The sequence below is a fragment of the Patella vulgata genome, chromosome 3 (assembly GCF_932274485.2).
Source record: "Patella vulgata chromosome 3, xgPatVulg1.2, whole genome shotgun sequence".
NCBI lineage: Eukaryota > Metazoa > Mollusca > Gastropoda > Patellidae > Patella > Patella vulgata.
Genome location: NC_065881.2, coordinates 10,741,918 through 10,758,391, shown reverse-complemented (window position 1 = coordinate 10,758,391; position 16,474 = coordinate 10,741,918). Strand labels below are relative to the sequence as shown.

Genomic DNA, 16,474 nt, shown 5'->3' with positions numbered 1-16,474 from the left:
GAGGGGAGCAGGGTGGCTCAGTGAGTAGGACGTTGGGTTCGCCTCCTGGCGGTCCCATGTTTAATCTCGTCGTTGGCTAAGTAATGTTCATCACTAATTTCTGGCATACCTTATCATACACCCCCTGGTTGACCTAATAAAGGTTATCATCTTTGTTCATTTCTTTAACTAAAGAAGGGGGGGGCGCAAGGTGGCTCAGTTAGTTGGACGTTGGCTCGCTAACCTGGCAGTCCCATGTTCGATCCCGACATTGGCCGAGCAAAATCATAGGAATTTCTGGCATGGTTCCCCCTTATCGGTGGTGTGGGAAAGAGGGCCTAGCAATGAGACGACAAACTGAGGTTGGATGGTTAGCATGCACGCGTTTTATCATAAGGTCTATCATTGAGTCAACTGGCGTGGTTTCGATTCCCCAGTTGTATGTGACAAGGAGTAGGGTCGCCTGTCCAACCTCGTGGGTTTTCTCCGGGTCCTCCGGTTTCCTCTCACTGCTAAAGACCCCTACGCATAAGCAAATTACTGAAATAAAATAGAACTATGTTAGTCCCAAAATGACCTAGCTTGTTTCCAGTGGACTTAAACCCCCTCTCTCTCTCTCTCTCTCTCTTTCTCTCTCTCTCTCTCTCTCTCTCTCTCTGTGTTGACCAGTTTATAATACATGTATAATGTTTGTATGTTACAGCTAGCGCCATTGTTCAAGTTATTATCACAGATAGAAATGACAACAGTCCATTTTTTGAGCATGATTTATATAATGCTTCTGTTAAAGAAGATGCTGGCTTACAACATAGCATTATAATGGTTACAGCTCAAGATCCTGATACATGTAAGTATATGTCTAGTTGTTCGGATGGGACAAAAAAAAAACAAGGTCCAATGTATACATTGGCGTACACATAAAAGATTCCTTAGCAGTTGGAATTCAATATAAGAGTAGGCCATAGTGCTGCTGTCTGTGCAAAATTTCCCTCATAGCACACTGTATGGCGTATGCCTGTCTTCATTAACCCAGTTCGGAGCAGAACAGTAGGACGTTAAACCCCATTTCATTTCATTTCCTAATTTACATTCTTCACTAGAATATCAAATTTTTCACCGACTTAAGGGGTCATTATGTAAGATTTAGATAAAGAACTGACCATTCTCACTGTAATATTTCAAAAATAGATAATGCAAAATGAACATTTTGAAGATTTGCTTCAAATTACTTTATTTAGAGTGAAGTTATCAATGGTTGTAGTTTTGTTAATCAGAATTATTAGATACTAGAAGAATGCCCGGCTTCGCTCGGGGGTCATAACACCGAAACCGGAAGTGGTAGACTAACGCCACCTGGCCTATGTTACTCCCCGGTCCGAGCTACCCCTATACCCCAAATTTCAGACTCGGGGCAGACCTAGTGTAGCCGCCAACCCCGAACAGACAGACAGACAGACAAACAGACAGACAGAAAAACGACAGTCACAAATATTAGTATTAAGATATGTGAATTTATTTATCTTTCAGCTGATATATTGACCTACTCTATTAGTCAGGGGAATATTAGAAGTGCCTTTGGTGTCCAGTCTAAAAAAGGAATCATATATGTTGCTAGGCAACTAGATTTTGAAAATGGGGAAGAGGCAAGTTATTCTAATTTTTTAATTGAGTAATTAATTGCCAATTTGAAGAGATAAGCAATAATTTTTAGTTTTCACGATAACTGTGACTTCTTCTTAAAGGGTTTCGGCTCCTTTCTTGGGACCTTAAAATTGTCTTGTAGGATATGTGTTCTTTGTTCACTACAACTGGCACCCAAAACCATAGAATAGTTGTCTTGGGTGGAGGGTTGTCCTGGTGAGGCGGTGCAGTTGTCCAGAGGGAATTTGTTCAGGGGAAAGTTGTGCTGGGGGTGGGTGGGGTGTTGTCCTGCTCCCCCCCCCCCCCAACTGTAGTGTCTTTACTTTTCTTTTTATAATATATATTCATCTATTTTTACAATATATGTTCATCTATTAATACAATATATATTCATCTATTTTTAGTCCTTTGATCTGACTTTAGTGGCGAGCGATGGCCTTAATACCAGTCAAACCCGAGTTCATATCGATGTAGAAGATGTGAACGATAATAGACCACAGTTTTTAAATCAAACGTATACCATAGCTAATATAGTAGAGGAAGATACAACTATAACACCAAACAACAAACGATGGCTAACTACGGTATGTATTGTCAGATAGTGGTATATTGAGATTCATTGTGGTCTGAAACCTATTCTAAGTAGATATAAGTTATCTCCCTTGTGCTGTGGTTCGCCTGCCTTTTTTGAGAAATAAAGATAGAGATTGGAATTCTAACATGGTTGATTTTCACCTCACCCGCATGTTTAGTGTAACACCCCAGGGTCCAAAGAATCGAATATAACGGTATAGATTGTGTTCAAATTTCGCACGGTACCACAGATTCTAAACGAGCTGCCACTCCTGCTCAGCAACATCTCGTTGTAAATGACAACGATAAATTCCATCTGTAGAAATTTGTAGGTTTCATTTTGACGGTCTATTATATTAAACAAAGTTACTTTCCCTGAAAATCGCTGAAAAGTTCTGCAATAGTATTTTATTTTATATATGCTTTTTTGATAAAATAGAAATAAAAACGGATAAATTATGTTCTCCTGATTTTGATTGTTTCTGTGTGTTTGAGGTATATGTTTGTGATATGCGCTTAGAAACACTTCACGTGTAATGAAGCGCTATGTAAATCGAACAATAATAATAATAATAAATATTATTGAATAAGTAACAAAGGTACACAGTAGTTATAATGTTGTTACAATATGACGCGTTTGCGTTTATATAATTTATATCAGATTTGAGTCTAATAATTTTTGCACCTATGTAGGCCTACTCAAATTTATCACTTATCATGATATGATGCAGGAAAATTGTTGAAGTTGGGTCGTCATTGGTTTTAGAATTTGTAATTATATTGCGTCTTAATCTCAGGTTTCAGCTACAGATGCAGATAGAAATAGACCCAACAATATCCGATATTCCTTATTAGGATATGGAACGGATGGTGTTGGAAAATCCTTCGATATTAACCCAGAAACTGGAGAGTTATATTTATTATTGCCCCTTGATAGAGATTTACCAGACGGAAGGGCCGTTTATCAGTTTAATGTTCGAGCTATGGATGAACCTCAGAACCCAGATAGTGCTCAATATGGTTTTGCCTCGGTTCAAGTAAGGCCTTTGGATATTAACGATAATCAGCCGATCTTTCAAGAGGATATGTCCGGAACAGTTGCTGAACATTCTCAAAGAGGTAAGCCCATTACTAGCTATTATCAACGTAATCTGCATGGGGATCACGCTGGGTAAGACGCTGGCTCGGTAGCCTGGAGGTCGGGTGTTCAATCCCTACATTGGCTGAGATAGTTCATCCAGATTTTCTGGTGTGGTTCCCCCTTGTCATTGATGCAGGATGGAGGGCCTGACAAGGACATGTAAAGGGTTTCCTTGACAGTTGGAATTCAATATATGAGTAGGCCGTAGTGCAGCTGTCTGGACAAAATTTCCCTTATAGCACACTGTATAGTGTATGCCCGTCTTCATTAACCCAGTTCGGAGCAGAACAGTAGGACGTTAAACTCCATTTCATTTCATTTCTATTTTAAAATTCTCTTTAAAAAAAAAAAAATTGTGTTGACGGTTCTGTCATGGTGTCTTTTGTAATAAATTCTTTTATTTCTGTCTACAGGTTCGGTGGTTATGTCCGTCCTGGCTCGGGATTACGATTTTGGAGACAACGGAACTGTTGTATATGCAATATACACACCACAAGTTACCGATACTAATTCCAACATTTTTGCCGTCAATGCCGAGACTGGTTTAGTGACGACTAATACCGGACCAGAGGGCTTAGATCGCGAGACGCTAGCCGTATATTCAATTATCATGACAGCACACGACAAGGGACCTAATCCGGAAACTTCCACAACAACAGTTACTGTTACTCTAACTGATATTAATGACCAGGTTCCCGTCTTTCAACAAAAATATTACAATGTCACGATGTCGGAGGCTCAGGCAAGTGGGGAAATCGCTTTAGTACGTGCTACAGATAAAGACATTGGAGAGAATGCGAGATTGGAATATTCCTTGGCTCAACAGGATCGTACTTACTTCCAGGTGGTTGGCGTCAATAATGAAGGAAGTATTGTTGTCTATAAGGTAATTCCATTTTTAAACTGTTTATTTGGGAGGAGGGTGCATTTCATCATAACAGCTAGATCTATTTGACAAGGCCAAATACACATTTCCTCAAGGTCGCCTGTCCAACCTCGTGGGTTTTCTCGGGGTCCTCCGGTTTCCTCCCACTGCTAAAGACCCCTATGCGCAAGCAAATTATTGAAATAAAATTGAACCATGTGTTAGCCCCAAAATGACCTAGTTTGTGTCAAGCGGACGTTAAACACCATTGAAGGCAAGGCAATGATGGTCTTATGTGTGTGCATTACATCATAAAGCCTAGATCTATTTGACAAGGCCAAATGCATATTTCCTGAAGGTTACGAGATGTAAACAGGGTTAGGGCACATGATTACTGTTGAGGATTGCATGTTAGGGTTAGTGTAGGGCTAGTTCTGGGGTTTGGTAAGCGTTAGCCCTGTTTACATCTCGTGAACTTGAGTCAATTGTGCATTTGACCTTGTCATTGAGTCAACTGGTATCGTTTTGATTCTCCGGTTGTAGGTGACAAGGTCCAACCTCGTGTGTTTTCTCTGGGTCCTATGGTTTCCTCCCAATGCTAAAGACCCCTATGCACAAGCAAATTATTGAAATAAAATTGAACCATATACTTATCAAGCAGAGAACAGTGGTCGAAAAATCTCCAGAAATAAATGTCTAAGTAACTTGTATTCCATATCATTGTGCCATGTGTTATTCTCATTCACTTACTAAATGCCACTTTAACAATTTATTATTAAAAATTTGTGTTAATTTTTTGGCTAGTGAACCCTCCTAAAAATGCCGCTAGTAGTGAACTTAGTAACTCGCTTATAGTATCCCATATAATGTTCTCATTCACTAGCCCTATCAGAGCAGAATAGTAGGATATTTAATTTAATTTCATTTCACTCAGTTACTAAATTCCACTTTAACAATTTATTATTAGAGTCTTGTGTTAATTTTTTTTTGTAGAGAGTAGATTATGAAAACGTTAATGAGCGACAGTTTAACCTGACAGTAACGGTACAGGATAACGATCCTGCTCATACAGACACAGCTTACGTTCACGTTACTGTCGAAGATTTCAACGATAACGCGCCAGAATTTCAACCCAAGACAAAGTCGAAAACTGTCGACGAAAATGTCGCAATTGGTACGGTGTTGGAAACCTTTACTGCAACAGATGCCGATTCTGGAAGAAATGCAGAGTTTAAGTATGTGACCTATTTGGTATATTAATGTTATAATGGAAGACGTGATGCATCATAGGGGGTTGGGTGGAACGGAAAGTCTTATCATCAAGCCTCGTCTTCAATAGCCCGGGGGGGGGGGGGTGTGGATGGCTGAATGGTTAGCACGTGCGCTCTGTACCATAAAGTCTGTCATTGAGTCAACTGGGGTGGTTTCGAATCCCCGGTTGTACCTGACAAGGAGTAGGGTCGCCTGTCCAACCTCGTGGGATTTCTCCGGGTCCTCCGGTTTCCTCCCACTGCTAAAGACCCCTCAGAGCAAGCGAATTATTGAAATGAAATTAAACCATGTGTTAGTCCCGAAATGACCTAGTTTGTGTCGAGTGGACGTTAAACCCCATCTCTCTCTCTCTCTATCCCTCTCTCTCAATAGCCCAGTTCGGATCAGAACAGTAGGACATTAAACCCCATTTCGTTTCTATCATGAAGTCAAGTGGCATGGTTTAGATACCCAGCTTGTACGTGATATGGAGTAGGGTCGCTCGTTCAACCTTGTGGGGTTTTTCCGGTCCCTCTGGTTTCCTCCCATTCCTCAGGTTTCTTCGTCAGTGGTGCAGGACAGTTGTCTAGTCGTTCGGATTCGACGGAAAACCAAGGTCCCTTCTACACCTTTGACAGTTGGCATTCGATATAAGAGTAAGCCATAGCGCAGCTCTCCTGGCAAAATTATCCTACATGGCATATTAGACCAGTCATTGCAGAAAAGTAGGACATTATATCCCATTTTATTTGTAATGTTTGCATTGGCCGAGAAAGTTCATCTGGATTTTCCGACGTGGTTTCCCCTTGTCAGTGGTGCAGAACGGAGGGCCTGACAAGGACAGCTGTCTAGTCTTTTGAATGACACGTAAAAGATCCCTTGGCAGTTGGAATTTGATAGTAGGCGATAGTGCCGCTGCACGGTCAAAATTTCCCTCATAGCACACTGTATGGCATAATGCCTGTCTTCATTAGCCCAGTATAGGAGAAGAACAGTAGGACGTTAAACCCCATTTCATTTCATGTAATGTAATGTTTGTATTTCAGATATAGTATTGATTTAGCTACAGATAAACGAAGACAGTTTGCTATAGATGAATCAACTGGTGTTGTAACAGTACAACGTCCTCTAGATAGAGAAACTGTGGAAGTTCATTACATTAACATACTGGCTATTGATGAAGGTATATTTACATTCAATCTCTTGACGTTGAATCAATATATTCAATTATATCTTGGAGGAGGGCGAGTGTGGTCAAATGGTCTCCTATACATTAAATTATGGCTTGGAGGAGTGGGGGGGGTAAATTGTTTCCAAAAACGTTCAGTTGTGGCTCGGTGGATGTGGGGCGGGGAGCGCAAATGATCTTACCTGTGTCCTTTAGAACAAACTGTCATTAAATCAAGTGGTGTAGATTCAATTTTCTCAGGTACTTCGGTTTCCGGGGGGTTGGATGGCCGAATGGTTAGCACGTGCGTGCTGCATCATAAGGCCTGTCATTGAGTCAACTGGCATGGTTACGAATCCCAGGTTGTACGTGACAGGAGTAGGGTCGCCTGTCCAACCTTGTGGGTTTTCTCCGGGTCCTCAGGTTTCCTCCCACTGCTAAAGACCCCTATGCGCAAGCGAATTATTGAAATAAAATTAAACCATATGTTAGTCCCGAAATGACCTAGTTTGTGTCGAGTGGTCGTTAAACCCCATTTCTCTCTCTCTCTCCTCCAACTGCTATACAAAAGTGAATTATTGAACTAAAATTTAACGTATGTTATTCCTGAAATGACATAATTTGCATTACTGTATTTTCCTACAAGACCTGCTTTCATCGATTTTAATCAAGACATTGATAGCAATATTTCATACATTCAGACATTGATAGCAATATTTCGGACATTGATAGCAATATTTCGGACATTGATAGCAATATTTCGGACTTTGATAGCGATATTTCAGACCTTGATAGCGATATTTCAGACATTGATAGCAATATTTCAGACATTAAAATTTAAAAAAATATCCATGTATTAATTTATTATTATATTGTTTTTGCAGGTGATCCGAAATTAACAGGAACTGCCAGCTTTATCTTGACATTAAACGACATCAATGATAACTATCCTATCTTTAAAGAAGATTATCGGCCAGTTGTACCAGAAAATTCGAAAACTTTCCCTTCTTTGGTTATTAATCTCCAGGCTAAAGATTTAGATACTCCACAATTTGGTGCACCGTTTGGATTTGCTTCGGCAAAATGTACCGATGGCACGGAAGTATGTCCCTGTCCTGGAAAACCAACTTGTCAATTCTTTAGTTTAGAATTTGATCCGAGTAAGTTAATAGAAATCATTATGGAGCAAATTAGAGTTTTACAAATCAAAAAATAGATTCTCTTTCGAGATTGAAATTCAGTTTTTATTCTAAAGGAAGACCCATGACATTGATTATGGTCTTGATTGATAAGTTAATTAAAGTCTAATCAATAATTTAGATAAGATTTCAGGCCTAAAGAAAGACCTGCGACAGGCAGATTTAGCTCTTGCATAATGTATGTTTAAGCTACAGTAGTGAGAATTGTCAGCTTTTTTTTTAAAATCTAAATCTTACATTATGTATCTTTAAAACAGAAATTGTTTATTTACAGATGGAGATAATGGTGATGGTGAGGGTATAGTTAAAACTAAGGCCGAATTTGACCGTGAAAATGTCAAATATTATTATATGCCTGTTGTAATGTGGGATATGAGAGATTCTAACGATCCACGAGCTCAAACGGGTACCAATACATTAACCATTGAAATCGGGGACGAGAATGATAACAAACATGGACCAGGACATAAAGATATATTTGTCTATAATTATGAAGGTAAGACACACTTATGATTGGATAATTTAAACTGAATGCTGCCTTTTTATTGGCTAAAATTTGCTCTAGGAATTTAACCATGATCCAATGAAATGTGGGGTGGGGGTGGGGGGGTGAATGGTTAATGCACGTGTTGAATTAAAAGGTATGTCATTTAGTCTGGTGGCATGGTTTTGATTCCCCGTTTGTACGTGACAAATAAAGGATGGAAATAAAATTGAATAATATGTTAGTCTGATGCTGATAATGGCCTAGTTTTTGTCAAGTAGATGTTATACCCCCATTTCTCACGAGTATGAATGAAATGAGTATTCTGGTTTAATCTACTTGTCTACAAAGATCTCCTGACTATATGTTAGTCCCGAAATGACCTAGTTTGTGTTGAGTGGATGTTAAACCCCATCTCTCTCTCTCTGATTTAATTGTTTGTTTGTTTGTTAGGTAAATTTGGACCCTTAGATACATTGAGTCAAAGGTTTAGCCCCTTTAAATATATTGGACCGTTAGATATATTGAGTGAGAGTTTTAGAACCCTTTAAATACATTGGGCTGTTAGATATATTGAGTGAGAGGTTTAGCCCCTAGTTTAAATATATTGGGCTGTTAGATATATTGAATTAGAGGTTTAGCCCCTTTAAATATATTAGGTCATTAGATATATTGAATTAGAGGTTTAGCCCCTTTAAATATATTGGATCGTTAGATATATTGAGGGAGAGGTTAAACCCCTTTAAATATAATTATCCAAATTACTGATTAAATTGTTTGTTTATTTAACAGGTAAATTTGGACCGATAGATATTGGTAATGTTTACGCGACTGATCCTGATGATTGGGATGTTGTTGATAAAACTTTTACATTTTCCGAACCAGCTTATATGAAAGAATATTTCACGTAAGTATATAAATGTATATATAAAGTGGGGTTGCGGGTTGAATGGTGTCAGGCACGTGCTTTAGATCATAAAATCTGTCATTGAGTTTCCAAGGTTTCCCCCCTTGTCAGTGGTGCAGCTGTCTAGTTGTTTGGATGGGATGAAAATCTGTGGTCCTGTGTGCACATTGGCATGTATGTAAAAGATCTGATATAAGAGTAGGCCATAGTGCACTGTATGGCATTTGCTTGTCTTCATTAGCCCAGTTCGGACAGAACAGTAGGACGTTAAACCCTATTTCATTTTTGTCATAAAGTAAAGAAATAGGGTCACCTGTTCATCCTTGTGGGTTTCCTCAAACCAAATTGAACAGTATGTCTTAAGCCTGTAATGACACCAAGGTTGTGGATGTTTATCCCCATCTCCGGGTCCTCCGATTTCCTCTCACTGCAAAAGACCCCTACGTGGAAGCCAATTATTGAAATAAAATTGAACCATGTGTTCGTCCCATGGCTAATTGGGTAAGACACTGGCTCGCTAGCCTGGAGGTCGGGTGTTCGATCCCTGCATTGGCCGAGAAAGTTCATCCGGATTTTTCGGCGTGGTTTCCCCTTGTCAGTGATGCAGGACGGAGGGCCAGACAGACAAGGACAGCTGTCTACTCATTTGGATGGGACAAACAATCGAGGTCTCGTGTACACATTGGCGTGCACGTAAAAGATCCCTTGGCAGTTGGAATTCGATATAAGAGTAGGCCGCTGCCCGGGCAAAATTTCCCTCATAGCACACTGTATGGCGTATGCCCATCTTAATTAGTCCAGTTTAGGAGCATAACAGTAGGACGTTAAACCCCATTTCATTTCATTTTCATTTTTATTATTCCACTTTGTATAAATGTTTCAGTGTAAATGCAGAAGATGGCATGATAACAATGGCTAAAGGCGTACCTGTAGATAAAGACTACACATTCAGTGTTAATGTTTTTGATAGAATTTGGAATCTTAATGCAGTATCTACGGTAACTGTTACCGTGAAAAACTTATCAGAAGAAGCTGTACGTAAATCTGGTGCTATGAGACTCACAGGTATAATAATCTTTTAATCGGGGGGGGGGGGGGGGGGGGGGGTTGGATGGCCGAATGGTCTGTTCATGCGCGTTGTATCGCAGGTCTGTCATTGAGTCAACTAGCATGCTTTCAATGCCCCGGTTGTACATGATAAGGAATAGGGTCGCCTGTCAAACCTTGTGGGTTTTCTCTGGGTCCTCTGGTTTCCTTCCACTGCTAAAGACCCCTATGTGCAAGCAAATTAATTAAATTGAACCATGTGTTAGTACCGATGAAATGATCTAGTTTGTGTCCAATGGACCTCTCTCTCTCTCTCTCTCTCTCTCTCTCTCTCTCTCTCTCTCCTTACTGTCTATGAGTAGAAGAATCCCAGAATTTGTTCTCAGCGATACAGTTAGATTAAAGATTAAAAAAAATTATAACAATCTGATTAAAACACAGATCTCGTGTCGGTTTTTATAGTTCAAAATTTCGTTTACCTGTCTTTACTACACTAGGATCTGAAAGAGTTGTTATATAACATGCATTCTTGTTAATGTGAGGGATTAGCCAAAGAGTCTTGGCATACGATGTACGGATTTGTGGGTGAACCACTAGAAACGTCAACACTGGTTGATTAATCAATGTCTGACATCATAGAGTCAAAAGTCGCTCGTATGACCTCTTGATCCTTGTAATGTTCAGGTAATATTTTGTCTCTGTATTTAAGGTACAACTGCCGAAGAATTTATGGACAGAGAAAAGAAAGCAGGAGACATAACAGCATATCACGAAAGTAAGAGCGATAAATTCCGTCAGTTATTGGCCAGTAAAATCAGTGCACCTGTTGGTAATGTGGAAGTTATAAGCGTGATGAATAATGGAGAATATACCGATGTGAGATATACAGCTCACGGCTCACCTTATTATGATGCTAGTAAAACTGATAGTGTTGTTTATCTCAATAAGAAACAGGTAAGTGAGTCTATTTAATTAATGAGGTGGGGGAGTCGCGGTGGCTGGGTGTTTAAGACGCTGGCTCGCTAGCCTGGAGGTCGAGTGTTCGATCCCTGCATTGGCCGAGAAAGTTCATCCCGATTTTCCGATGTGGTTTCCCCTTGTCAGTGATGCAAAACGGAGGGCCTGACAAGGACAGCTGTCTAGTCCTTCGGATGATACGAAAAGCCGAGGTCCCGTGTATACATCGGAATGCACGTAAAAGATCCCTTGGCAGTTGGAATTCGATATAAAAGTAGGCGATAGTGCCGCTGCCCGGGCAAAATTTCCCTCAAAGCACACTGTATGGCATACGCCCGTCTTCATTAGCCCAGTATAGGAGCAGAACAGTAGGACGTTAAACCCCATTTCATTTCATTAAATTAATGAGGGGTTGGGTGGCTGAATGGTTAACGTGTGTGCATTGCATCATAAGGTCCATCATTGATGAAACAAGTGGCATGGTTTCGATTCTCTACTTAAACGTGACAAGGAGTTGGTCGCCTGTCCAACCGTGTGGGGTTTTTTTTCCAGGTAATCTGGTTTCCTCCCACTCCTAAAGACCCCAATGCTCAAACAAATTATTTAAAAAATAATTGATGTATGTGTTAGTCCTGAAATGACCTCATTTGTGTGGTGGATGTTAACACGCACACCCCTCCCCCCCCTCTCTCTCTCTCTCTCTCTCTCTCTCTGAATTCCTGAGAAGGATGGTTGAGATTTTTTTCAAGCCCGGTCTGCACTTGCCAGGACTGCCCCATTGTTCAGATGAATCCTTGACAGTAGTAAACCAAAAAAGAGTAGGAGGACTAGCGGCAGTCTGGCTTGTATTGCACACCTTGAAAAGAACATTATTGTGTGGATAAAATGTTAAACCTAATTTGAATATTATCATTTATGTGGAATATCAGTAAATAAAGACCTGTTGCTCGAAAGGCATCGTGGAATAAAAACTTTAGCTGCTACTACAGTCTTGTTGGTCTGTTGCTAGGGGATTTTATTTTGGTATTATTTTCGAAGAATTGCTTCCTTTTCGTTAATACGGTATCATGGAGGTCCACACTGACCACTACTGTTACTTTAGTAAGACATTTATTCGTCACAGTCTTGGAATTATATTATGTGGAATATTATATGTGAAATATTAAATTATGTGGAATATTATGTTACGGAAAATATTATTATAATATGTGAAATATTATATTATGTGAAATATTAAATTATGTGGAATATTAAATTATGTGGAATATTATGAGCCATTTTTATATAATTTTAGTTTGAAGATGAATTAGGAATAATGATAGCTATGGTACCTATTGATGAATGTAGAGATGAGAAATTCGAAGCTGGTTGTTATAATTACTTGAATATAACAGGAGGACCAGCCATGGTCAATACAAATAGTACCTCGTTCGTTGGCGTTGAGACGTATATTCAAGCTCTGGAAGGTTGTCGAGCCCTCGTGTTCCCCGATCCATACCAATGTTCACCAGATTATTGTTATAATGGAGGGGAATGTATCACAGATGATTGGAAGGGAATATCGTAAGTTTACTCTTTTTTGTTTGGGTGAGTGGTCAAACTCATGCACTTTAGATCATAAGGCCCATCAATTCACAGGTAGAGAAGGTTATCGAGCCCTCGTATTTCCAGGCCCGTACCATTGTTCGCCAGATTATTGTTATAATGGAGGTGAATGTATCACTGATGATTGGAAGGTAATATCATAAGTTTACTCATTTTTGGGTGGGTTTGAGGGGAGTGATCAAACTTATGCGCATTAGATCGTAAGGCCCGTCAATGCACAAGTAGATTATACTTCTCTTCTTACTGTACAGCCCAGTAGGCACTTATGTCTGATCCTAGGATCTATTCACTTGATTTGATATTCGTCATTTATTTCTTGCAATGTCCGCCTGTCCAACCTCGTGGGTTTTCTCCGGGTCAAGTGGAGTGGTTTTGATACACTCATTGTACGTGACCAGGAGAAGGGTCGCCTGTCCAACCTCGGTATCATCCCACTGTTACAGAACCCTACGAGCAAGGGAATAATTGAAATAAAATAAAACAATATGTTTACTCATTTTGGAAGCATATTTAATGTTACATACCCCACTGCTTAAGTTTATACAGATCACTATGGAATACAATTACTGCTTATTACTGAGCGACGTATTGACTAGGCTTTATAGAAGTCTAGTTGAAACGTCGATCAGTAATTGTATTCCATAGTGATCTGTATATTCCAGTTCAATTACTAAATACCATTGAAACAATTTATGCTTAAGTTTACTAATTTTCTAAAGTGATTTTGGTCCTTGAAGCCCTCTTAAGAAATTTTCATTAAGCATATATTTTGGGGCCTAATTGGATTAAATTCAATAAAAATCTGTGAAATTCTTCAACTTTTAAAAGTTTGATGTTCAATATTTTTCAGCTGTAAATGTCCAATAGGATACGATGGTCCACGATGTCAGGGTACACATCATGGTTTCGATGGGAATAGTTACGCCCTGTTTAAACCATTCGAACAATGTAAAGACAGTATAACTAGTATAGATATAATAACCCAACAAGAAGATGGACTAATCTTCTATAACGGACCAGATTCCGAACTCGGTCTTGACGAACCAACAGACTTCATATCTCTAGAATTAATCAAAGGTTATCCTCTTCTACGTATTGATCACGGTACTGGAGAATTACAGCTGCAGATAAACGGTAGAAACAAAGATGGCGCCGTCAGGTTACAAGCTTTGAATGATGGGAAATGGCATCATATTGATATTATTAGAGAAGGAAGGGTAAGTTTGTGATTTTTTATAGACACGATCAAGAGGGGTTTGGTGGCTGAATTTTTTAACGTGTGCTAATTTTAGATCACACTGTCATGGTTTCGATTCCTAGCTTGTAAGTGACAAAAAGTAGGGAGAAGGTCATGGTTTTCTCCAGTTCCTCTGATTGTGCGCTTTGCATCATAAGGTCATAAGGTCTTTCATTGAGTCACCTGGCGTGGTCTCGATTCCCAGCTTGTACGTGACAAGGAGTAGGGTCACCTGTCCAACCTCGTGTGTTTTCTCCAGTTCCTTTGATTGCCTCCCAATGCTAAAGAACCCAATGGGTAAGCGAAACATTGTAATAAAAATGTACTATATGTTAGTCCCAAAATGATCTAGTTTGTGTTGAGTGGACATTAAACTCTCTCCCTCTCTCTTTCTCTCTCTCTCTCTCTCTCTCTCTCTCTCTCTCTCTCTCTCTAACCCTCTTCTCCCCCTCTCTCTCTCTCTCTGGACATACTATACCAGACTAAATGACAAAAAATACACTTTCAGGCAAAACAGTAAAAAGCTCTTTTATTTGGGTCGATATATTCAAATTGTTGACATTTTTAATTTCCGCAGATAGACCCATTAACAAACATTTTTCCAGTTTGAATGAATTATGTTATTTTATTTTAAAAACTCTCTAATGCTCCATCTTTTATTTCAGAACGTTCAGTTAATTGTTGATAGATGTGAAGTTGTCGAGCGTAAAAATGAGATAGCGATTGATGATGAGGCTTGTCGTAAATTCGGTGAAACACCTAATGCCAATATGTTCCTGAATGTTAACACTATGTTGCAAATAGGAGGGCGTGCCCAAGCTAACCCTCAGTTTGAACCTGTGGGAATAACATCGTCAAAGTTCAACGGCTGTGTTAAAAATCTCCGACATAATGGACAGGTAAGGATATAAAAAATTATCTTGCATAGACTATAACACATACTTATGGAAAAACAGTTATTGATTTATTTAAGCGATGTTTCGAAGAGTATTCTCTCAATGTTTTCTTCGAAAATTGCTTGAAAACGTTGAGAGAATACTTTATTTATTGTTATAGTTTATTGCTCTATTCAGTTACTAAATGCCTCTAAAAGATCATTATCTTGCATGAATCCGGACACATTCGCGATTAGATTCTACTTCCACTATTATATATTGTAGTATATCATTTTATTGGTGATCCGTCTTCATTAGCCCTGTTTGGAGCAGAATAGTAGAACGCGAAACCTCATTTCATTTCGTTATTGGTGATGTTGGCAAGGACAGTGTCTATTTATTTGGATTCTACGGAAAACTAGGCTCCCATGTACACATGGTGTGCATGTAAAAGAACCCTTGACTGTTGGTATTCAAGATAAGAGTAGGTCGGGCAAAGTTTCCCTCATAGTACACTGCATTCGGTGCTGAAAATTAGGACGTTAAATCCCATTTCATATCATTGGTGCTGTGTTGAAAAAATGTGATTTTTTTTTATTTTTATTACAGATCTATAATTTACATATTGGCGGTACGCCTGGTTATCCATCTGGTGAGAACGGCTGTCGAAAGGAAGAAGATATCTGTGGACTTAACAGTATAACTGGACCCGTCTGTGGTGAAAATGGCATTTGCATATCGTCATGGACACCACCAGATAAAACCTGTATTTGTAAACCAGGGTTCTTCGGGGTCAAATGTCAGTCAGGTAAAAATAATTCACACATTCGATTACGATTTTATCCAATATTTTCAATAATACTCTAACAAATTTATAACACAATTGCTATGCAAACTGATTTCTGTATTGTAAATAGATTGATTTTGGTAAAGCATTAGGGTTGGTTAATTTCTCTATAGCAAATAGGCTGATTTCAGTATAAAAAATAGCTGATTTCATTATAGCCAATAGGCTGATTTCAGTATAGTAAATATGGTTGATTTCTGTATAGCCAATAGGCTGATTTAAGTATAGTAAACAGGCTGATTTCAGTATAGTAAACAGGCTGATTTCAGTGTAGTAAATAGGCAGATTTCTGTACAGTAAATAAACTGTTTTCAGTATAGTAAATAGACAGATTTCAATATAGAAAATAGACTTATTTCAGTATAGTGAATAGATTGATTTCAGTATAGCAAATAGGCTGATTTCTGTATAGTAAATAAGGGACTAGCTATCACTGTAAACCGGGTATCATTTAATTTTGTGTGTTTAGCACTAATTTCTTTCTCATTCATTCAATATCAAATGTTTGATTAAAAATACATACAAGTACAAATTTGATGATTTTAAATGAATTTTATCTATTTTTATACGTCCACATTCATAATGTGAACGTATTATGCCGTCGCCCCTGTCTGTGTGTGTGTGTGTGTGTATGTATGTATGTGTGTGTGTGTGTGTGTGTGTGTGTCTGTGGTTCGCCTACAGGGCGCAATTCTTCA

The 16,474-nt window shown here is 39.0% G+C and overlaps 1 protein-coding gene across 1 annotated transcript in view; it reads left to right on the top strand.

Moving 5' to 3' along the window:
• Positions 1 to 16,474, top strand: part of LOC126815014 (neural-cadherin) — a 67,650-nt gene that overhangs the window by 40,863 nt on the left and 10,313 nt on the right. Inside the window, exons 13-28 of the mRNA XM_050540527.2 lie at positions 683 to 826; positions 1,507 to 1,622; positions 2,025 to 2,204; positions 2,991 to 3,312; positions 3,748 to 4,220; positions 5,193 to 5,434; positions 6,497 to 6,633; positions 7,503 to 7,778; positions 8,092 to 8,313; positions 9,094 to 9,208; positions 10,092 to 10,273; positions 10,965 to 11,209; positions 12,507 to 12,775; positions 13,668 to 14,034; positions 14,720 to 14,953; positions 15,539 to 15,737. Of these exons, the coding sequence (XP_050396484.2) occupies positions 683 to 826; positions 1,507 to 1,622; positions 2,025 to 2,204; positions 2,991 to 3,312; positions 3,748 to 4,220; positions 5,193 to 5,434; positions 6,497 to 6,633; positions 7,503 to 7,778; positions 8,092 to 8,313; positions 9,094 to 9,208; positions 10,092 to 10,273; positions 10,965 to 11,209; positions 12,507 to 12,775; positions 13,668 to 14,034; positions 14,720 to 14,953; positions 15,539 to 15,737 (3,723 nt within the window). The remainder of the gene's footprint in view (positions 1 to 682; positions 827 to 1,506; positions 1,623 to 2,024; positions 2,205 to 2,990; positions 3,313 to 3,747; positions 4,221 to 5,192; positions 5,435 to 6,496; positions 6,634 to 7,502; positions 7,779 to 8,091; positions 8,314 to 9,093; positions 9,209 to 10,091; positions 10,274 to 10,964; positions 11,210 to 12,506; positions 12,776 to 13,667; positions 14,035 to 14,719; positions 14,954 to 15,538; positions 15,738 to 16,474) is intronic.